Here is a 22,899-nt window from a genome sequence, read left to right on the forward strand (position 1 = left end):
TGATAAAAGTAGCAGCAAGTTGGACTGGATTGGCCGTAATATAAGGATAGAAAAGTTATTTACTTCCTCTCGTCTGCGTCTGACACTAACAAGATAAACAAGTTTTGAACATGCTGGGATATCATTAAAAAATAAAAGGGCTTTACAACACAAACATTGTTCACAGGTAAGCGATGACAGGTTGACAACTCCACGATAATTTATAATTACTATTTTCTGCGTTTAGAAGCTCCATCGTGATGAGTCAGGAGAAGGAAATGAAGTCAGATCAATAAGAAACAGGTAAACGAACAGTGGGAGGGCCAGATTTCATGTCCTCTACAACTAAATTCAAGAGAGTCTGGGCTATGGGGCCTTCCTTACCTGCCAGAAAGGAAAACAGAATCAGCTCACAGACAGACGAGAAACATTAATTTTACTAAGGAATAGTGATTAAAGAATGGTATTCCAGAAATCTCAATCAAACATGAAGCAACGGAAGTCTTGACAAAAGTTTAACTGTCTAAGCCATCTTGGAATAACAACAGGAAGTACGAAGTTTCAGAACCCTGATAACATCATAAAACAATGACTATGACCCGAATATAGCCTAAGCACACTTGATTACAAAAAGGAGCATGTGCCTTAAGGGAATTAATAACTCAGATAGAAACACATTTAATATTGTCAAGGACGGAAACAAGCTTCATAAAGAACATTGGTAATTGACCAGAAGGCAATTTGCTAAAGTCTTATAGAAGCCATATAGATCAGTAATCAATGGAAATGCTTTTCATTTACATTAGTTTATTTATTAAATAAATAGCATTCATCTTTCCAGAAAGCAAGTAGTATAAGGCCATAAGCACTGACCGCCTCCAATGACCTGATCATCCCACTGCACCACAGGGCAAACAAGGACTCCACTGCCAAGAAGCATCATTTCATCTGCCTTTTTCCCTTCCTCCACTGTCACATTTTTCATCCTTATATCCCGAATCCTACCCTCTTTCACCAAACTCTCGCAAGAGTTAAGACTCTTTTGGCTGTACAACCACTTAGAATCTTGTCAAAATGAGGCATGAGAAGCTCCTTCTCTTTATTGACGAAAGCCACATTCATGTTAGGCCCTTCAGCAACAAAGCCATCATCATCCAGCCAGATGCCAGCAAAAGCACCAGCTTCTTCAGCTTCCATTTTTGAAAGCACATTTGGAAGGTAATTCACGCTCTTAGTGGTTGCAAACTGAGGAGGTTTAATTGGGACAGAAGAAGTCACGACTTTAACTCCCTTGGAGCTGAATGGGGACAGATTCTGAATTACAATTGCATAAAGACCGGATTGGTGGCAGCCAGAGGGAGATAGCTGAAAATCACCAGGTCCCGCTGAGAGCCAATATCTCAATGATCCATTTCTACATTTGGAAGCACTTGCAGTTTGTATGAGTATCCTTCGTATGCTTTCTCGATCAAACGGGGGGTTTATTTTGGACCTAATAGCTGACCTTAAAAAACGGTCAAGGTGTTGATCCAGCTCATACAGGCATCTGGAATGCAGAAAACACATCAATCTCAGTCTTGGAAAGTACAAAATAATTGTATACATATAAATACAAGACTTTATTAAAATGAACAAGTGTACTTTATTAGTTTATAACCTTGTTTGGGAGTAGTTTTTTCTTTTTCTTTTTTGCTTTGGGTTTGGGGAGGAGAGGACAGAGGAGGAGCGTAATCTTTCTTCTGTGCAAATAATGTTCAACTTTCGCATTTTCAGAACTAATTATTGGCATCTAGAGTATATCGAAAGACGTGATACTAAATAATATGTAGACATGAAACTCCATTTAATTTATCATGCTAGTGTCCTTAGTTGTGCTGTGCTATATCTAGTGTCCAGATTGTCTAGAGTTCTTTAAAAATTAAAATTTCATATACGCACAGCACAATAAAAGAGAGGTCTCACTATGAGGTGGAAGTTAATCACTAACCCATCCATTATTGCTGCGGTATCAAAGACACCATGGCCCCTGTGAACCATGTGGTCGTCCATAGGAATAACCATAGCAGCAACATTTGTTGTTATCCCACCAAAAATGCTAGAATACATGGCAAGGAATTGCTGCTTGCCCTTTGTCTTCTCTCTGTATGCTTTTAGCTTCTCAAAGGCCTTTTAACAAGGAAGAAACGAAAGAATCCATTACTAGTAATCTATTAATTCTTCAAGGACAAGCACAAGTCAATTTCTATGTCCTCGTGATTAGTGAGGCACTTGAATTATGATACTCATTAGCAATAGCTATAGGTATGTATTAAACCATTTCTAGCTAAAGGATCCTCTGTTACAAAACTTCCTTGGTAAATTAACCACTTCAAACTTCTTTAAAATTAAAAAGAGGGCAAAATAAAAAAAAGGTTGGACCTCCAAGCCGGTCAAGAGAGGGACATCAGAAATTCCACTTTTAGAATCTGCAACGTAAATACATTCCATTAGTTCAGTAATCAAGATCATTAACGATTGAGATCCCAAAGCACTTAAACTGGATTTTTTTTTTTTTGGTCTTTGTTGAGGGGGGGGTGTTAGACAGGTGGGGCCAGATAAAGGGCTTGGGATCCCATTTCGTATGATTTCATACATCATTAAGCAAGAGCAAGTGGTTCATTGCAAATGGAAAAGTGGGAAACGTACAACTAAACCTCCGGGATGATGGGAATTTCTCGCAACCCTAGTTTTCTTGATGGAGCCATCTTGAAGAAAGCGTTGCGTCAATCCCAGGAAAGGGAGATTTCGTGAACCTGAATGTGAAGCTAGATAAAGATGGGGTCGTTTCGGGGATAAGCGTGGGATTTGCGGTACGGGTTCTTGAAGGAACGAGACAGGATCCATGGCCTTGAGCAGAGCAGCTCTAGCTCTGAAAAGCGATCAAATAGCATCTAGATTGTTGGTTGACTCCGGCAACTCATCGGCCTTGTCGAAGGGATGAAGTAATAAAGTAATTAATCAGCAAGCCAGACAGTACCTCATGACAAAACATTCCATGGGAAAGCTGGGAGGGGAGAAATGACGTTTTTGGACTCAAAAGAAAGAAGGGAACTTTAGCAGATTTAGTAAATATTGTATGACTAAATAAACCTAATAACTTATTTTTTTAAAATTAAGATAATAGTTATTTTTTAATTTATTTTAATATAAAAAAATTAAAATTACCTTTAAGCATCACATAACTTTAATTCTCTCACACTAGTTTCGCTTTCACCCACCAAAAAACGTGAAGATAATATTGCACTCTTAATCGTGATTGTGAAGAAATTAACAGTAAATAATGAAACATCTCATATCAATAGATAAACAAAGTTAGACATTTAGCCAGGAAGTCACAAGAATGTAAGGCGAGGCAAACTAAAAACTACAGATTCAGGTTGAAAAATCACGAATATGAGGTAAGGAAGTCTAAAATTGCAACTTTTACATAAAGCTACACTAAAATTGTAGATTTAAGGTGAGAAAATCTGGTCAAACTCTGTTACAAAAGTCAGAGTTCAATCGAGAGTTTTTTGAGATTTTGTTTGATCTGTTTTGAAAAATTGATCATGTATTTTTTGTATTATTAATTTGCGATATTACATCATTAATATATGATTGTATATCAATCATAAATAAATTTATGTTTGATTGTCAGGTTATGTTGATTTACAATAATATATTAGTGATATACTATTATATATCACTAATATATAAACCATATAAGTGAAAACTTACCAATTCTTTTATTATTAATATATAAATGTACATTAATGATATAGTATCACAGATTAATAATGGAGTTTCTTTTTCAATGTCTAATGTCCTCTTCGTTATATTTGGAAAAAACAAAGAGAGAAAGAGGAAAGATTTGCGATGAAGATGGTGATCCAGGCAAATTAAATCAAATATTCTGATAAAGAAAATCGGTATACAAGAAATGAATATGATGATTCAAGAAAATTAAATCCAAAATTTGATGAAGAAATATTTAGAGATATAAATCAAAGAGAAAACACACACAATACAATTTTTTAAGATACAATAAAAGATCCAATAAGCTAAAAATTAATTAAATTAAATATATTATGTTTTAATAATATATTATTTTGAGGATAAAAAAGAAAAACAAATCAGTTGAAATTACTCCACGTCTCGGATAATATCATTTTTAATTAAACATTATTTTCCATGTTTATTGTTCAATTTTAAAAATACAGGAGCTAAGTTTTTTTAAATACTGTACACCAGTTGAAATATGAAAAAAAAAAATCCGAGGTGAAAATGATTCAAACGAAGACTTTTTTTTATATTTTTATGTTGGCTTTTTGATATTTTTAACATTCCTCTTCAAAACAAATATAGGCAATTTTTTAAATAAATATTATAGACTTTTTTATCTATTGTTGTTTTTTTTTAAATGTCGGTTCTAAAATCTTTGATTGATATTTTAAAATTCTGGATTTTTAAGATGTCGATATTCTCACTATTTACCCTCAAAATGTCATTTCCCCAGTCCTATAAAAGCTGGTATAATTGCAATTTGCAAGGTGGTTCTAGTAATTAAGAGCACTGTAAAAAATAATAAATTAAAATTGATTAAAATAAAATATATCGGACGGGTCATTTAACTAATTAAAGTAGTGATTCACAGTTTAGTAATCTAATCGAGTTCGACTCGTAGTCAAATCATTTATGATTAAATTATTATATCAAAATTTTACATATTAAATTTATATTATATTATATTATGTTATAAGCAATATCTTAAGAGTATTATTTTATAAGATTAAATTTATAAAATGAGATTTTATGAATGTTTACTCTTTTCTTAATGAATACCATTTTATTAGTGTATAATGTTGATAATAAATATTTAAAAAGAATTACTACCTGCTGATAGTAATTAAAAAATTACTGTAAGGTATATGAATTGAAAGTTAAGAGGGCAACCTTATTCAATGTTCATTAATAAATGTCAATTACATAAAAAATGATAAATTATAAAATATTTTAAGAGACTTATTAAAACTAAATTTTAAACATAAACTCATGTAAAAAATATAAATAAATACTTAGAAGTTTAAAAGTTAAAGATTTCTGTTTATTATAAAAATAATTTAAGGATTAAAATTGATTAATAGATATTAATGAGAATAAAGAGAAAAAAAACAGCCTTTATTTATGCTGTGCACACTCGTTTGCTGCTCCTACCTAAATCCCACGTTGAAAAATGTAAGAAGGAATTGAAGGGGGTACTGACGGAAAGCATGTGAGCTGCGCTGTATGTCAGCAAAATTTACAACTTTGGATCCGGTTGTGTATTGAAAACGAATTTTATTTTTTCGTCTTGAACTTGAATTTTGTTTGTATTATATTTTTTCGATTGGTTCTATTATTTGAACAGGTTTGGCTTTTCTCCATTTTTGATCAATTCAAAAAAGGTTATTTTTTTTGGAGTCATTCAAATTGAATTAGCGATTAATTTCCAATTCAACTAGTTGAAATGACTAAACTGGTCCGATTTTAAAACTATACGTATAACATAAAAATGTTACCTCAAGACCTTGATAACAGACACATGCATCAATCTATTAAACTTCAAACATTGGCCAAAAAATTAAAATTAAAATATTCTTTATTAATAAACTGCATTAATCCTTTTTTTTTTTCTTGGACTGAGATATTTTGCATATGTGAGCGTCCTTCTTTCCAGCAATAGTCACTACCTTGAACCAACCCAAAACATGAACACGGAATATCCAATTGGGGCCCAACTAGAGCCCAGCGGGTTTTGTTCATGACTATCCGTCATCCGATTACAAGGAACGAACAAACAAACAACAAATGTTTTTAATTGAAAAAAAAAAAAGAAAACCTAAACCTAAAGAAGCTCGTTCTGCATCTGCGTCCTTTTTCCCGGTGACCGTGAGCTAGCCTCTTCGAAGTTCGGTCCTTGCATTACAGCCATGGCTTCCAACGAGTACAATGATGTGCGTCCCGGATACGATGACCACCGCCAGCCACCATCGCAATCTCAAGACCTGGGCTATGATCCGAATTTCGTACCCGATTCTGTGAAGTCATTTGTAGTCCACCTCTACCGCACCACATCCGAGAGAAAAATGTGTACGAGATCCACCAGATGTACGAGAACTCGTTTCAAACTCTCTCGGAGCGTCTCTTCAAGGACACTCCGTGGCCTTCTGTGGACGCTGTCGCTAACTACGTTGACAATGATCATGTGTTTTGTCTCCTGTATCGCGAGATGTGGTTTCGTCACCTCTATGCTAGGCTCACGCCAACGCTTAAGCAGAGGATAGATTCCTGGGACAATTATTGTAGTCTCTTTCAGGTTGTGTTGCATGGAGTTGTCAACATGCAGCTGCCCAACCAGTGGTTGTGGGATATGGTGGATGAGTTCGTTTACCAATTTCAGAGCTTCTGTCAATATAGAGCCAAGATGAAGAACAAAACCGAGCAGGAAATTGCAATTTTGAGGCAGTATGATCAGGTAATTCTGCTGATGGCCAAAGTGAATTTATGGGCATTGCATTATTTTATTACTCTTCTGTCGAGACGGGGCTGCGGGTTAAAATTAAAATTTATTTGTTCCTCAGCTTAGAATTTACGTTATAGAGGGGGACATATCAACTAGGCAAGAGATAGGAAGTTCCTTTAATGCAACAATCTTATCTCAAAGCAATTCAAGTTATCTGAGCTATTGTTCGCCCGTGCTGGTTGCCTGATCATTAGGCCATAACCTGCATGTCTTCATGTCTCGTCGTGGTAGAATCTGTCGTTCATATTATCCATTAAGAGCAACATATTACCATGTCACAGGCTTGGAATGTGTATGGCGTCCTCAACTTCTTGCAAGCTCTTGTCGAGAAGTCCATGATTATTCAGATTCTTGAGCAAGAAAAAGAAGGCCTGGAACAATTTACTGCTACTGATGGGTATGATTACAGCGGAGGGAGTAATGTCTTAAAGGTTTTGGGATATTTAAGCATGGTAGGATTGCTGCGAGTTCATTGTCTTTTAGGTGATTATCATACTGGTCTCAAGTGCTTGCTTCCTATTGATATTAGTCAACAAGGCGTTTACACCAGTGTTATTGGAAGCCACATTACCACCATATATCATTATGGTTTTGCCAATCTTATGTTGCGGAGGTGCGGTAATCCTTTTTTTTTTATGCATCCCCCCCTTTTTTCTTTACTCTGGTTAATATTTGACTGTTTAATTACTTCATATGCATGCTTCTCTTTTATGATGCTATATTCACTAACTTCAAAATTCTTTTCCTAACTTTGATTACCGTTTCATATCTCTTATTGATCACTGGAGTTAAGATATATGGACCTTTAAACGGTGAAAATTAACCTTTGATTCCTTATGATTCCATTCTGATTGTTTAAAAAAGCCCTTAATTTTATTTTCGTTTAATTACAGTAACAAACACCCTTTAGCTGTTTTTCCAAAACCAGAACGGAAAAACCAAAGGGTGTTTGGTTCAACTAGTTGAGAGAGTTGAATTAACTTATCTTGGAGTTTTGTGGGATATGTGTCACGTTAAATAAATATGCCAAAAACATTCTCAAGGTACCCTTGAAGCCACCATTGGTAACGACGGTCCCACACAGCTGGGGTTTAAATTAGCCTGGGTGAGAGGTGGTGACACCGCAGGTTTCATAGAATACCAAGCGATGGAATTAAAAAAAAAAAAACAGAACAGGAAAAATCGTCAAACCATGAATGGTGTATTTTTAGCCATTGACTCTATAAACCATGCCTGTGATGGACTAGCTTGTATTGGAGTTCCTCTTCATTGTCTTCTTGTATTATTCATCTTGACTCAAGTGCTGTTCTCCTGAGATATTATTGACTGAAGATGACATTACCATATCCCTTTTTGAATATTTTCTCATTGTTACTTTTCATGGTCAAGCATTTATTTATTGAGAAAGGAATTTCCCGAACATATATAATCCTAGTTGAAGTTGTACGTCTATGAACCCATCTGATGAGATTGTATTCTGTAACATATAACTTCTGTTGATCCTTTCCAGGAAAGAAGTTTTTATTTATATATTTATTTGAGTTAGTGTACTCCGTTTGTTGTAGCTTTGTTGCTATCACTTTTGTTTACATTTTAAGTCATAAGCACTGTAGTGTTTTGGTTTGGGTATTGTTCTCACATTCTTTTCTTCATCTTCATCGTTTAAGCACATGGCCTAATTTGTAGCCTTTTCTTCAGGTATGTGGAAGCAATTCGTGAATTTAACAAAATTCTCTTGTATATCTATAAGACAAGCAGTATCATCAGAAATCTACACAGTATGAACAGATACTGAAGAAGAACGAGCAAATGTATGCCTTGCTGGCTATTTGCCTTTCGCTCTGCCCCCAAAACAGACTTGTTGATGAAACAGTGAACTCTCAGTTGCGGGAGAAGTATGGTGAAAAAATGATTAGGATGCAAAGATATGACGATGAGGCTTTGCTATCTATGATGAGCTCTTTTCATATGCTTGTCCCAAATTCATTACCCCATCAGCACCTAGTTTTGAGGAGCCTCTAGTTAATTACAATCAGGTATGCTTTAATCCATCTGAGCCAATAGAAAATCTCTGGATTTAAGTGCTTATTCTTCGTAGGTTTCCAATTTGAAGCTTCAAATTGATGTTTGAATTTTCTGTTTAATATGGTATCGGTTACTGATTACCTTCCATTTGCAATTATGAAAGGTGGAACTAAAACTGTGTGAGTTAGGGTCGTCTACCCCACCCCCTAAAAGAAATGTGAGAAGAGAATGAGAAGGGTCTTTCAAAAAGTTCAGTTGAGCGGCTGGTGAGCTATGTTGAAGTGGATTTGAACTTTTCAAACTCAGAGCTCTTGCTAACACGATAGAGTCATATGGGACTGATTCTTTTGCATGCATTTTCCTTTGAGTATTTTCTTTTTTAAACAGAAGCCATTCATATACTGGTACTTCCCTTGGTATCCAATTTCAACATGTTATGCGGACCTAATTTTAACCTTAGCGTCCTCTCTATTTAAATTAAGGCTTTATACTGATCTGGTTATAGTTGCTTTGCTTGTGGGGATTAGTGTTTGGACAGTCTCTGGTCACCCTTTTCCTCTGTGAATTGCTGATTTCCTTCCTCTTTTTCAGGATGCCTATAGACTTCAGTTGAAACTGTTCCTTTATGAAGTGAAGCAGCAAACAATTGTTGTCAGGTGTCCGGACCTTCTTGAAAGTCTATTCAACAATCTCTCTTGCGAAACTTGCAAGTTACATGGAAGTAGACGAAGCCAACTTAAAGGTTACAACACTCTACACACATACAATTCTTGGTCATGTTTACTTGCGTCTGTATATAACTGGCCTGGTATGTGTGCTGCGCACAGTGCTCAAAAAGGCTGTTATCCCAAGTCAAATGGTTTCCTACTATAAGTTTTTTTTAGACTAGACTAGGACTAGAAATGTATCCCCTGCAATAATTTCAGGGAAAATTCAAAATTGCTGATTTCTTCCTCTTTTTCAGGATGCCTATAGACTTCAGTTGAAACTGTTCCTTTATGAAGTGAAGCAGCAACAATTGTTGTCAGGTGTCCGGACCTTCTTGAAAGTCTATTCAACAATCTCTCTTGCGAAACTTGCAAGTTACATGGAAGTAGACGAAGCCAACTTAAGGTTACAACCTACGACACATACAATTCTTGGATCATGTTTACTTGCATCTGTATATAACTGGCCTTGTATGTGGTGCTGCGCACAGTGCTCAAAAAGGCTGTTATCCCAAGTCAAATGGTTTCCTACTATAAGTTTTTTTTAGACTAGACTAGGACTAGAAATGTATCCCCTGCAATAATTTCAGGGAAAATTCAAAATAAGCATGGCTTCAAGGACAGACGCATTTTTCACAGCTTGTGAACAATTCGGCTCCCTGATGTGATAAATTGATATATCTATAGATATATAGATTATTTTGTAAACAATTATTTCACATCCTTTCTAATGCGATGCTTGGCAGGACTATTTTGATGACATACAAGCATAAAACCCATGCCGTTGATGGTGATGGAAAAGTTATATCCAATGCTGATGTGAATTTCTACATTGATGATGTAAGCTTTTTAATTATTTCTCCTTTCATAACCTTTCCTCTTCAAGGGATTCTGATCATAAATACTGGCTAAGTGTTAATTTAACTGTTAACAGAATTCCTAGGCCATATAGATACAGGAAAGTTGTTCTGTTCAATTAAACTTGAACTTGGGACAAACAGAAGCATTTTCTGTCAGTTTCTCTCGAATCAATGATGAAATCTCTGCTCCATAATTCAATATGGCATCCGCTGTCTGTTGGTTGGCCTTTACCTTTGCGGCTTAGCTGACTAGTTTCTTGCTTTCTATTATATATTTATGCAAAAGTGAGGTTTTAAAAATGCAGATCTGTTGACCTAGTAGTCTTCTATAATTATTATCTCTCTCTTGGGTTACATCAGGGTGATTCGAAGAATGGAGAAGTTTATGGGTACTTCTCATGGTCTGATATGCTGAAGAAGAAAAGAGATCTTTGGGACTTTTTGGTCCATGAATGAGGGTGATATGGGTCTCGGCAATTTTCTGTTCAAAAATTTTGTTTTTGCCCACTCATCAAACAGAAATTTCTCATTGGTAAAACCACTTTGGAAACCAAAGGCTTTTCCAAGGTCAACTTGTCTCACTTTGATTAAACCAGTTATTGTAATTTCAGAGATTCCTTTCAGCCCTTGGGGAAGGATTGTTTTGATTTCCAATCTTTGGTGTTTAGTCCCTCGTCTCTAACAGATATTAAAAGCAATTGGAGGCGTTTTTTCTTTTTTTTCGTATTGTTCTCTCTTTTTCTTGTGTGTTCACTTTGTCTACTTATTCTTCTATCCTGTATCGAACCAATTGTTTCTTTCTTAAATAGTGTTGTATCTTTCGATTGACTGAATAATTTACTGCAGGATATGATTCACGTTGCAGAGTCTAAGCCCCCTAAGCGATATGGGGATTACTTCTTGCGTCAGGTGGTCAAGGTATGTTTATTCGCTGTCACTTGACTGTGAGACTCAGTTTCATGGTTCATGTTATTAGATGGGCACTTGGTAATCCTGGCATAACATTTTCATTTGGTGGTGTTTGTAGCTTGAAGGCGTGATCAATGAGATAGACGGTGTAAAGCTGGAATAAGCTGCATGTACCTTTTGCCCTTCTAGGCGGATTTTTCCCTGAGATGGTACTTTGTTTTTGCGGTAAAGGATGCGATTAACTTTCTAAATGTAATACTAATCTTGGCTTTCCACAATCGAGCAATTAGTTCTTCTAACTGAGCTAAAAAGTTCATAGTGCTTCAACTGTATTGATGAGTTACTGTGATTGATGTTTTCATGGTCGAACAATGGTTTAAATCCAGGAGCTTCGCCAGTCCTCGACTGTTATTTGTTTAGACCATGATTTAACAGATAGTTCAGTGGGCCGTTATTAATGCTTTAATTTGTATTGTAATAGTAAAACGAAAGAAAAGGAACAAGTACAAAGGAAAAGAAGGGAAAGGAAAGTGTATATGATGGTTTATTAATTAGCTATTAACATTGCCAGCCATCATAATTCAAAAAAAAAAAGTGAGAGATTAGTGAAAGACAGAAGAAAATGGCGATGGAAATGGAAGGGGGAAATGTTACTGAGGAAGAATGAGTAATTGTCGTCTAAAGAAAAAAAAAAAATGTTCCTTTGAAGAATTGAGATGATGATGATGTTAATGTTTCCTTCTGCCGTGCGCATGCTTTTCCGAAATAGTTCATGTGTTTGTTTTTCTAATTCCAGCCTGAATCTAGCCATGGAAAGCTCGCCGGCTGCTGAGTCTTTTCTACGATAAACTTTATGTTTAACCTTGTAAAAAATAAATTACGTGATATTTGTGGATGAGAAATTTTAAAGAAAATAACAGATATCTTACTAGTTAAAAAAAAAAATTTAATGCTGCACTAATGTCATGTTTGTTAGGATAGAATCTCAAATATGGAAATAAAATTGGGGTAAAAATTCAGATAGAGTGATGATTGATATGTATTAATTAGGATTTTCAAGAACCTTGATTCTAGAAAAAAAGACTGAATTGAATTCTTTCCTTGCTTCTATGAAATCGAGTCAAACTCTTTGAAATTCAGTCTTATAACTCTTCTACCTTTCAACTCTTTGATCAACTATCGTCGTACTCCACTAGCTCCCCAATTTCATTACTTTCTTGATGGCAAAGGTGAAGGATGGAAGCACCTCACAATCTACTGCCATCGGACTTTACAACTATCGTTGTGCAATCTACAACCATCGCCTCTACTTTTGTTGCCACCATCACCTCACCTCTTTTGTGCAATTGATGGGCCATTTCATGGGTGAGAGGTTTTAATTTCTCTGTAACTCTTTTCCTTTGTCTTCTCCTTCTTCTTCTATTTTATATGTCATTTGTTGTCATGGAATCAAGTTCCAAGTGATGATTTATCCCCAGTTTCCTCTAGCCACCACTTCTTTGATATTTATTGCGGACAGCAAGCAGGTTAAAGCATTAATATTTGAAGTGGCTTTGTGAAACATTAAAAGTAGAATTAATTTGAATGGTTGCTGCTAGTTTTGTGCAAAATTGAAAGCAGGTTGCAGTGGGTTTAATGACCATAATTGATTTTGTGTAGCATATGCGGAGAAGTAGCTTTGCGTGGTGTTCAATAATTAAAAAGGAGAGGGATGATAAAAGGGATACAGGAGGCTTTTTTTGTTTTGGGTAGAGAATAGTCTTGTCCTTTTTATTTTAAATATATATATATATATATTTATTAAACTTATATTAAAATTCATCTTTATATTAAACATACTTTTATAATTTAATTTAATTTAATTTTAATTCCACTAAAAACTATCCCATTATATCAAAGGGGGCCTAAGTCCTATATGTTCACATAGGATTTGAAAATCTTCGAACTAATAGGAGTAAAAGAAAAAGAAACTAAACAAATTATATATATATATATATATATATATTCATTGCTATTAAAACAAAGTAATAGAAAGATGTATTTAGAAAAATTACCGTATGAATTGATTTTGGCCAAAGCATTGCATCTTCTCTCTTTCATGGTGCCCGGAGTTCACGGGGTTAAAAAGCAGGCATGGGGTTGGTTGACTTATATTTTGGACCGGAGGGAGCAAATTGCACGAGAGGGTGGTTGTTGCATTCAAGTTGATCTGGACGCGATAATCGAAGCTAAGCCTTATCGTTTGATATCAGCTTCCGCCTTCCAGTCGTGACTCCTTCGTCTCCTTAGACAGTTAGACTCCACTTCTATTGGGGACAATGGCTTAAGATTATTATTATTGACCGTCTCTTTCGTATATGAAATATCAAAATCGAAAATAATAATAACAAATAGTTTAAAACATTAATAATAGCTCACGGTCACGGATTCCTATTTTTAAATGAACAATAAAAATATGATATTGATCGATAGTACCCGTACATGATAATAGATTTGTTATTTTTATACATTTAAAACAAATATAACGCCTGTTCTGTTCATCGAAATTGAGGTGGCGGGCAAGACTGTCACTTCTCTGAAGTGTCTAACATTTTAATTTAAAAAAATGGTTCTAAAAGGTATGTTAATTAGCAAGTACTTTCCATCTCATGTACACTTCATCTATTAAAAAATATAATATTTTTTAATTGAATCTTATTTTTAAATAAAATAATTATTTATCTTTAAATTAATACTATCATTTTATATTTACACTTATGTAATAAAATATTTTATTTTAAAATAAATATAAAGTGATTATTCAATAAGGATACTTACAAAAAAAGATAATGATTATATATTAAAATACTAAAAATGCTTTCATTCAATCATTTAAAAATGGCTTATACTTTTCAATAGAGAGAGTAAATTATTTTTAAAAAAAATTTATTATTTTGTTTGTAGGTTACTTTGTATAAAAAAAAAATCATCAGCATTTCCCTTCACTCGTAACGTCAGTTATACGAGCAATAGTAAAGCTGTTAATAATATTGCTGGTTTGATGGAATTAATTTCAGTTCTCACTTTCTTGATTTTAAGCTTCTTTTTAATAAGTTTTTGTGAGTCAAATAAAATAATTTATATATATATATATATGAGAGAAATTATTTTTAAAGATAAGATATTTAATAAAGGTAAATTGAGAAACTTTTTAAGATAATATTATAATTTAATTATTTTTTATTAATTTTTAATATATTAAAAAATAATTAAAAATGAGGCAGAAGTATAAGTAGGAAGTAGTAGGAAGCAACACGTGGACCCATAAACCCAATCCGAGTCGTTCGAGTAGAAGGGGACGTGCATCCTGCCCCGCGTAACGTCAGTTTATGGCGTGCCGTGATCATAAAGGAGGGCGGGAAATTCGTTTGACTGTTCGAGAGTCAAGGCATCAACATACAATCATCGTCACCTGACGTTTGTCTTATTAAAAAATACTTGTTGTATTTATAAGTTTTTTTAATATATTTTATTAATATTAAAAAAATTTTAAAATTTATTAATTTTATTTAAAATTTAATAAATTTTTAACTTTATCATTATTAAATATATATATTTTAATAATATTTTTTTTACATTTAATAAAAATAAAAAAATTATAATAAAAATTTGACAATGACTTATAAACAAGACGAATAAAATTTTTCTCACCTTACCCTATAAATAATTACAGAGGGAGTGGGTGAGTGGTGATTATTTTACTTTCCGTTTTGATTCGAGCGAACCATCAAAAGCTTCAAAACCAATACAGCATGCGCCCACCGGTCACCATCCCTGGTTTTTCTACCTCTTCCTCTTCCTCCTCCTCTTCTTCTTCCCCCTGCGATCGCAGACTTGCCGCTCTCGCCAGACACCTGATCCCGATGGATTCTCACGACACTTCCGTCTCCGCTTCCCCAACCTCCGCTTTCCAGGCTGATTCTGTCTTCGCTCATGTTGTTCGTGCTCCCGAAGATCCTATCCTTGGGGTGCTCTTTTCTCTTCCCTTTTTTTTTTTTAACTATGAGCTAATCAACTTTACTCTCTCAGAAAAGTTTATCAAATGGCGTGTTTGGTGTTGTTTGGCTCTTGAATTGCCTGACTTCTCTTGTGACTCTGATATAAGATGAGGATCAATGTATTTTATCACATCGGAAACTAGTTGGTGGCTTGTATTTTATGTTAGTTAGAGTTCTCCCACGGGAACAACAGCTAACAGTTGCTTGCTGTTTGTTTTCTGAGCCACCTCACCCATGGGGAGGGAGGGAATTTACTTGTTGATTGGCCTAAGGTATGATCGCGCTGTTAACCCAATCGAAGGACCTGGTCAGTTCGAACCTTCGGGTTTCTTTTTTGATTTTCACGGAAAATCAAGTGACGAACATTGCTACGTTGTCCTTAATACATCGATAGAGTATTACATGTGAATGCTATTAAAAAAACAAGAAAGAAAGAAAGAAAGAGTATTACGTGTGAATGCTCTTGCTGCACGGCGTTTAGTGGATTGTTACGTGTTTTGATTGTTAATCCTCATTTTTCAACATATGCAATCTTTTGGCATTGACCCCATCTACGCTTTCATTCGAGGCCTTTTTGAGATATGTATATTTATATTTTTCTAATGGTGTTTGTTGTCTGGCTTCTTTTTTCTGTCTTGTTTTAAAATAGGTCACTGTAGCTTACAACAAAGATCCAAGTCCAGTTAAGTTGAATTTGGGTGTTGGTGCTTATCGAACTGAGGTGAGTGCTATTCGGTTCCAGTTCTGGTTATTAATTTTCTGCAAACAATGAGCACCATGGGACAGAGGACACATCCTAAGCTTTCAATAGGTTAGGGCTCTCCTCATACAAATCCAAATTCTTCCTTGGCTTCCTCTCCCACTACATTGTAAATGTTTCCCGCTACTAGCCTACTCTCTCACTTCTCCACCTCTTGTCCCGTGCGACAGCTAGCTAATGTAGACCTTGGCCCAACAACTTTAGGCTCACCAGGGAGACCTGTAATTAAGAATTTCCAAATATATGGAGATGACAAGTATTACTTCATGCTTCAACTCTGATTTGACTAACTTGGTTCAACTATGCTATAACAGGAAGGAAAACCTCTTGTTTTGAATGTAGTGCGACGAGTAGAAGGGCAACTGGTTAATGACAGGTCAGTGGGCATCCATACTTTCTTTGTCCTTATTTGAATTGTATTATTATTGATATTGAATTGTGAGGAAGTTTACTCTGCTACTTTTAGGTCACGCAACAAGGAATATCTTCCTATTGTTGGATTGGTCGATTTCAATAAACTGAGTGCTAAACTCATTTTTGGTGCTGACAGGTTAAAAATATAAGCATGCCCCCTTTTCTTTTGTTTTTTGTTTTTTGTTTAAAAAACATATCTTTAACGAACCCTTACTTGATTTGAAAGATAACTTACCGGCTTATTTTGTTGGATGTAGCCCTGCTATAAAAGAGAACAGGGTAACCACTGTTCAATGCCTGTCTGGAACTGGTTCATTAAGAGTTGGGGGAGAATTTTTGGCAAGACATTATCATCAAGTAAGATGCTTCATCCTCAACTTTCCTCCTCTCATTTTCCTTGAAAACTGATTACTATAAAGTGCCACCTGCCAATTTACTTCTTTGGCTTCCTGGTCTCTTCAGCGGACCATATACTTGCCTCAACCAACTTGGGGAAATCACCCAAAGGTCTTCACTCTAGCAGGGTTATCAGTCAAAACCTATCGCTACTATGCTCCAGCAACACGAGGGCTTGACTTTCAAGGTCAGAAATTACGTGTCATATCAGCTTATGAAGTGCTTGATCCTGATCTCTTCTGTATTTTTGCAATGTGCATCACGATTCTGGTTTTGTATGTTAATTAATGTTTTTCTAGTATCTAACAGGACTCCTAGAGGATCTTGGTTCTGCCCCATCTGGATCTGTTGTTTTGCTACATGCTTGTGCCCATAACCCTACTGGTGTTGATCCAACCCCCGAACAATGGGAGCAGATTAGACAACTGATAAGATCAAAAGCTTTGTTACCTTTCTTTGACAGTGCTTATCAGGTAGGCCTCTTAATGTGAAGAGCATCTTTGTGTATAATAAGATAGTACTCCGTCGACCACCTGAAAAATAGAAAGTGAGCCCACAGAGAAATTGAAATTTCATTATCTAAATTATTAGCATGATCCCTTATAGGCCTTGTCTGCAACATATTTTTTTTGTTTATTATGCCTTAAATACTCAATATTTGATCTTTTTTTTAAAAAAAACAAGTGTGTTTTAAGGCGATCTTCTTTTGGTGCTGTAGGGTTTTGCTAGTGGAAGTCTAGATGCAGATGCACAGTCTGTTCGTATTTTTGCTGCTGATGGGGGTGAATTACTAGTTGCCCAGAGTTATGCAAAGAACATGGGGCTGTATGGAGAACGTGTTGGCGCTCTAAGCATAGTAAGAGTTAAAATTCCGAGTGCAAGTCATCAAATGTTGGAAACACTGTAGGCCTTTATATGCAGCTCTCATTGCATGTTGTATCTTATTGACTCTAAATGATTTGATCACTTCTTGGATCTGTATAGTGTTGCTAGAAATGATATGTGTTCCCCCCTCTTGTTAAATAGTTTTTCCAGGCATCAAGTGTTGGTAACTTTTGGTGTTTGCTTCAGAGAGCTGACTCAATTTTTTTCTTTCTAAAATCTTAATTCAGGTCTGCAAATCAGCTGATGTCGCAAGTAGAGTTGAGAGCCAGGTGAAACTTGTGATCAGGCCCATGTACTCAAATCCTCCCATTCATGGTGCATCTATTGTGGCTGCCATTCTCAAGGATAGGTAACCAGCAAAGGTTCTCTGGTTGCTTTGTGCGTTGAAATAAGCAAAAAGGGGGTTTGTTGTTGGCTATCGTTTTTCATTTTCTTTCCTTGCCTTCTTCTGTGATGAAATCTAATTTTCAGATGGTATTGTCACTGTTGATGAATCTAGTGATTCTAATTAATTCAGTATATATACAGGCCATGTCCCAATATATGTTTAGTTCTGATAGATGGGAAATTCTATCGAGGATTGTTCATTAGAAGAGACAAATTTGGTAGTTTAGATATCTTCTTTTATACATTATGCTGTGCTTTGGTGCTTCCAGTTACATATCAATTATATTTTAAGGTAGACTTAGTTTTTAAAAATAATTGTAAATGATGTTCTATACTTGTTGAAAGTGAACCTCATTGAAAACATACCTCGTGTTTAGACATCATTGAATTTGATATATTTATTCTTATAAATAAAATTTAATTTAGAATTTTTCTATTATAATACTGCTAGAATTGAGATTCTGGTATATATTGCATTTTTGGTATATCTCCTGAACTCTTCTGTTATGAAGATCTTTTGTATCTCCACTTTCAGGGATCTGTACCATGAGTGGACTGTTGAGTTGAAGGCAATGGCTGACCGCATTATTGCAATGCGCCAACAACTTTTTGATGCTTTACGTGCTCGTGGTCAGTTTTCTGATAGTCTCCCCCCCTATTCATAGTTCTCTTTAGTTGTTTCTGGGGTGGTTCATTGCCTTGGTGGTTATACTTCTGTCCTATGTTTTAAAATTGTTTTTCAATGTCTCCTTTCCATGTGTGCCCTCACCTGTTTCTAACTCCTAGCTCTTGGTTGTTTATGATGTTGCTTATCTGAGCTTTATTCATTTTTTCTTTAAAATTGAGCAGGTACTCCTGGCGACTGGAGTCACATTATTAAGCAGATTGGAATGTTTACTTTCACGGGATTGAATGCAGAGCAAGTTTCCTTCATGAATAAAGAATACCATATATATATGACATCTGATGGGTAAGATGCTCTATGTTGGTATTCAGGATATCTTTTAGTGTGCATCATACATTTTTTTGTTATTATTTTCATTTCTTGTGCCCCCAACATAAACAAGTGAAATTATTAAAGCATGCACAATTCTACAAAATACAAATCACTTTTGGTGGTGGTATGCATGACTAACATCAATTTTAAGCAAGCATGGTGTATGATGTTTGAAGTGTTCGTCCTGATGTGTGCCATCACAGACTCTAGGCTTATGGAGAGCTCTTGTTATGCACCAGCAGCGATCATATCCAGAATATGAGTTGATGTCCGTCTGTTTTTTATAATATTGAAACTTATTTATATCTTTTACCATTGATCAATGTAGTCTCTCACAAGCGTTGTGGGAGTTATCTAGGTGGAATTTCAGATCATCCAATCTGTATGTTGAATGTGCAGGAGAATTAGCATGGCCGGTCTGAGCTCTAAGACCGTCCCTCATCTGGCGGACGCAATACATGCTGCTGTGACTCGGGTGGTCTAAAATATGAAACCAATACGATCCGATTTCTCTCAATCCTCTGTTCCTTTTTCAGAGAAATAGTACCAGCAATTAGGAGAGAAGGCAATAGAAAATCTACTTTTGGATGGCATTAGCATGTTAACCCCCCCGATGTGGAGGACTTCATTCTGTTTGTTGTAACATCAATAAGAAGTTATGCTTTAATTTGTTGTGAGAATTTTGAACTGAGATTCACTTTTTTTTTTTGTTTGGTTTAGCGAAGAAGCATGCGAGGTAATTGCCTTCTAAATGACTGAAATGCAGCAGATTTTAAGCCGCTCCCTCAATCTACTTCAGCACATGCTACTTTCCAGGTGCAAAAAACAACGGAAGTGTAAAGGAGTTGAAAAATTGCTACAATTTTGGGTATATAAGCTTGCAAGAGTATGGGATTTGAAAGTTTATGATGGATCAGTAGAGTTGGGAATGCATGTGAAGTTTATTCAAGATCGAATTTAAAATATTTTATCCTATTTAAAAAATTTATATGGATAAGTTTAAGCTTAAAAGCCAGCTTGAATATTCAAAAAAAAAAAATTCTTTATGTTTTGAGTTAATTTTAATTTTTAAATAATTCTGTTAAGTATAAAATATTATTTTGATTTTAAAAGAATAAAAGAAAAAAATAACTTATAAATTTTGTACTTAAATAATTTTGTTATTGTTTTATTGTACTATGTATATTTTATTCATGAATATTTTTTTTATTTATAAATTAATGTATTAATTTTTTAAATATTACTTTTATCATGATTATATATAAATATTTTATATATTTTAATTCTGATTAAGTTAATTTTAATTCATAATGATCAGATCACTAATTAAAAATTATTGTTTCAATTATTTTAAATTTTTAAATAAATTTTAGATAAATTATATTTTTTATTTTTAAGAATATGAGAAAAATAATTATAATTTTATTATATAAAACAAAATCATTTAATTAAGAATAAAATACTATTTTTAAATTATTTTTTAAAATTTTTATATTGTTTAAACATATAAGAGGTATTTATTATAGCTTATTCTTAATTTTTAATTAAATTTGGTGTGGATGATGAATAAATAACTATTCAAGAATATTATTTTATTTATTATATTTATTTAGTAATATAGTTAAAAATTTGTACGTGATCAAATTTTATTTTTAAAATTATTTTAATTTATTTTTTACTTTAAAATTAATTATCTCATCTTATAAAAAAAATATAAGGTATATTTTTTTTGGATACTTACTCAAAATTTTTTTAAAAAATAATTGGGTCTTAAAATATAAATCAATATTAAAATATATTTTAAATATTATTTTGAGATATTTTATTGATTAAAAAAATAAAAATATAAATATAAATATTTTTAATTTTTTAAAAAATAACTATAGCAATGCATTCAACTATATGGTATTTTAATATAATATGACATAAAACTTCAATAATAATTTATATTTATTATATTTTTATATATTTTTTTAAAAATATTTATTTTATTCGGGTATTTATTTTTTCAGGCATATTTGAGCTGATCTAAATAGGTGCAAACATTAAAAAATAATATTTTTTTTAAGCCCAATTCTAAATTTTTTAACCTAAATTACTGATTTTAAAAATAAATATCCAATCCAAGCACAACTAATATTTAAATGGAGACTACTTGTTTGTTACTCCTACTTAAGGAGTGAATTATTTGGGGGGCTAAATTCTTTTTTAACTATCATGTATAAAAAAAATTATATTAGAAAATATATTTAATATATCTTTTTAAGAATAGTTTTATATATATATATATATATATCATTAAAAAGTAATTTATTTTTATAATTACAATTACAATGAAAGATATTATCAGCTAAAACAAAAGTGGGTGCATCGATTGAGAATCGTGGGTTTTGGAGGAAGGTTTGCTATTATAGCATGCAAGAGTTTGGATGATGAGGAATGAGAGAATATCTAGCAAGAAGGTAATGTCTCAAACTTCATGGCTAAATGGGATCGTGTGTTCAAGTCAAAGGATATATGATTTGGCAACAGTGTTCACGTAGACATTTGAGCAAGCTCGTTGGGATTGAAGATGACTTGGCATCGTGGTACCAAATTAATTATCCTTGAAACTGACTGCTTTGAGGAGCCACATTCAAAGCTGTAATCTGCAAACTGCAAAGGATGTGATCGAGTTAAGGGATCTTCTTGAAAGGAATTGGCATGTTCGCTTCTCTATTTGCAGCCGTCAAGCTGAGTGGTGCTGTGGAGATTGTAGCAAAGCTCAAGTGACAATGTCTGGTTAAAAGGACTCGTGCCTTAAATGTAGGCTAAGTTGTTTTGGATGTCTTCCCTTTCTATTAAGATTAAGAATAAAATAAATAATATTCATTCTTTTGTCTCACTCAAGATAAAAAGTATCAAAAATATAATAAAACAATCATTATTTTTTAAAAGTTATACTCACCTAACCGAAGTCGATCTTAGTATAAAGCTATGACTACTCATGCATGAGGTCTTATATTCGGGTTTATATAAGGCTTTGTTTGGTTAGAAGAGGGGGAAAAGAAGGGGATGGCAGGGAAGGAAGGTGAGGGGAAAGGAGGGGAGGAGGGGAGGAGAGAGGAAGGGGAGGGGGCATCTCCCCAATTTAGGGGGGTTTTGAAAGGGAAGGGAGGAAAAATTTTAAAAAACTTCCTTTCCCCTCCATCCCAACCAAACAGGGTTGACTCGATTCGAATCTCAATTAGCTAAAGTCCAGAGTGACTTTAACTATGGAATGATTTTTTAAAAAATAAAAGGTAAGTTATACTCACATTACATAAAACTTAACTTAGGTCCATTTCAACGACGGGGTAAGAATGGGAGAAGGTAAGCACCCGTTAGATCATCCATATGAATCGACAATGCTTGGTCAGTGCCATGTGTCATTGTAACAAACATCCCATATATGAGTGACTCACAGGTATTACTAGATAAGATTAGAGAATATTCATTTTCAAGATTAGAAGACTCAATTTAGATTTACATGCACATATTTAGTTATGAGATAATGCACATAAGTATATGGCTAGACATGCTCATGTAATTAGAAATGCAAATTGCACATCTGCCTCCCTATCCTAAAAAGGCAAAGTCAATTTCTAAAAATTACCTGTTTAAAGAGAATTGCATGTAGAATAAATAATACAAAGAAAGCAACTATAAGTGTTACCTTTCAAATCAAGTCGAGTTTCCTTGCTATTTTTGTCTTGCTCAATGTGTTCACAATCTCATTAAGAAATGAGAAGCTTCACTCTTACAGTTACTAGCTAATTATGAAGTATAAAACCAAATAATGATAATCTATGAATGAAAGCTGGAACATGCTCCTCTAACCTACTTTGATAGAGGGGGAGATGCACAGCTTTGCATGTATGCAGTAATCATAATTTTTTTCAGTAATGAAACCCAACTTGACTAGCATCTATTAAAGCAATTTCT

The 22,899-nt window shown here is 34.2% G+C and overlaps 3 protein-coding genes and 1 long non-coding RNA gene across 5 annotated transcripts; 3 read left to right on the top strand and 1 right to left on the bottom strand.

Annotated features, from left to right (window-relative positions):
* Positions 1-41: 41 nt before the first annotated feature.
* On the bottom strand, positions 42-3,042 carry LOC129294325 (D-amino-acid transaminase, chloroplastic-like). The gene is given in 6 exon segments (XM_054932586.1): positions 42-363; positions 853-1,005; positions 1,008-1,525; positions 1,967-2,145; positions 2,398-2,444; positions 2,664-3,042. Coding segments are annotated over 6 exon segments (1,191 nt in total). The 5' UTR covers positions 2,863-3,042; the 3' UTR covers positions 42-268.
* Positions 3,043-5,848: 2,806 nt separating this feature from the next.
* LOC129294137 (uncharacterized) lies at positions 5,849-11,479 on the top strand. Its single transcript, XM_054932282.1, is given in 10 exon segments — positions 5,849-6,104; positions 6,107-6,511; positions 6,841-7,172; positions 8,258-8,307; positions 8,310-8,495; positions 8,498-8,595; positions 9,549-9,697; positions 10,038-10,131; positions 10,998-11,069; positions 11,179-11,479. Coding segments are annotated over 10 exon segments (1,569 nt in total). The 5' UTR covers positions 5,849-5,966; the 3' UTR covers positions 11,224-11,479.
* A 3,317-nt stretch (positions 11,480-14,796) lies between these two features.
* On the top strand, positions 14,797-19,625 carry LOC129294138 (aspartate aminotransferase 1). Of its 2 annotated transcripts, XM_054932283.1 has the most exons (12): positions 14,798-15,067; positions 15,747-15,818; positions 16,172-16,233; positions 16,324-16,407; positions 16,529-16,628; positions 16,734-16,854; positions 16,977-17,140; positions 17,386-17,523; positions 17,780-17,901; positions 18,475-18,569; positions 18,789-18,909; positions 19,336-19,625. In XM_054932283.1, the coding sequence occupies exons 1-12, from the start codon at positions 14,852-14,854 to the stop codon at positions 19,418-19,420; spliced, it is 1,380 nt and encodes a 459-aa protein (XP_054788258.1). In that variant the 5' UTR covers positions 14,798-14,851; the 3' UTR covers positions 19,421-19,625. The 2 variants fall into 2 exon arrangements, with proteins under 2 accessions (XP_054788259.1, XP_054788258.1); XM_054932284.1 differs by lacking the exon at positions 18,789-18,909 and having other exon boundaries at positions 14,797-15,067.
* Positions 19,626-20,717: 1,092 nt separating this feature from the next.
* LOC129294442 (uncharacterized) lies at positions 20,718-21,807 on the top strand. The gene is made up of 2 exons (XR_008589391.1): positions 20,718-21,398; positions 21,469-21,807. It is a non-coding gene; the product is annotated as an uncharacterized LOC129294442 (long non-coding RNA).
* The last annotated feature ends 1,092 nt before the right edge of the window (positions 21,808-22,899 follow it).

This window comes from Prosopis cineraria, unplaced genomic scaffold (genome assembly GCF_029017545.1).
Source record: "Prosopis cineraria cultivar Desert tree isolate PC_DT_omini unplaced genomic scaffold, ASM2901754v1 PC15, whole genome shotgun sequence".
NCBI lineage: Eukaryota > Viridiplantae > Streptophyta > Magnoliopsida > Fabales > Fabaceae > Prosopis > Prosopis cineraria.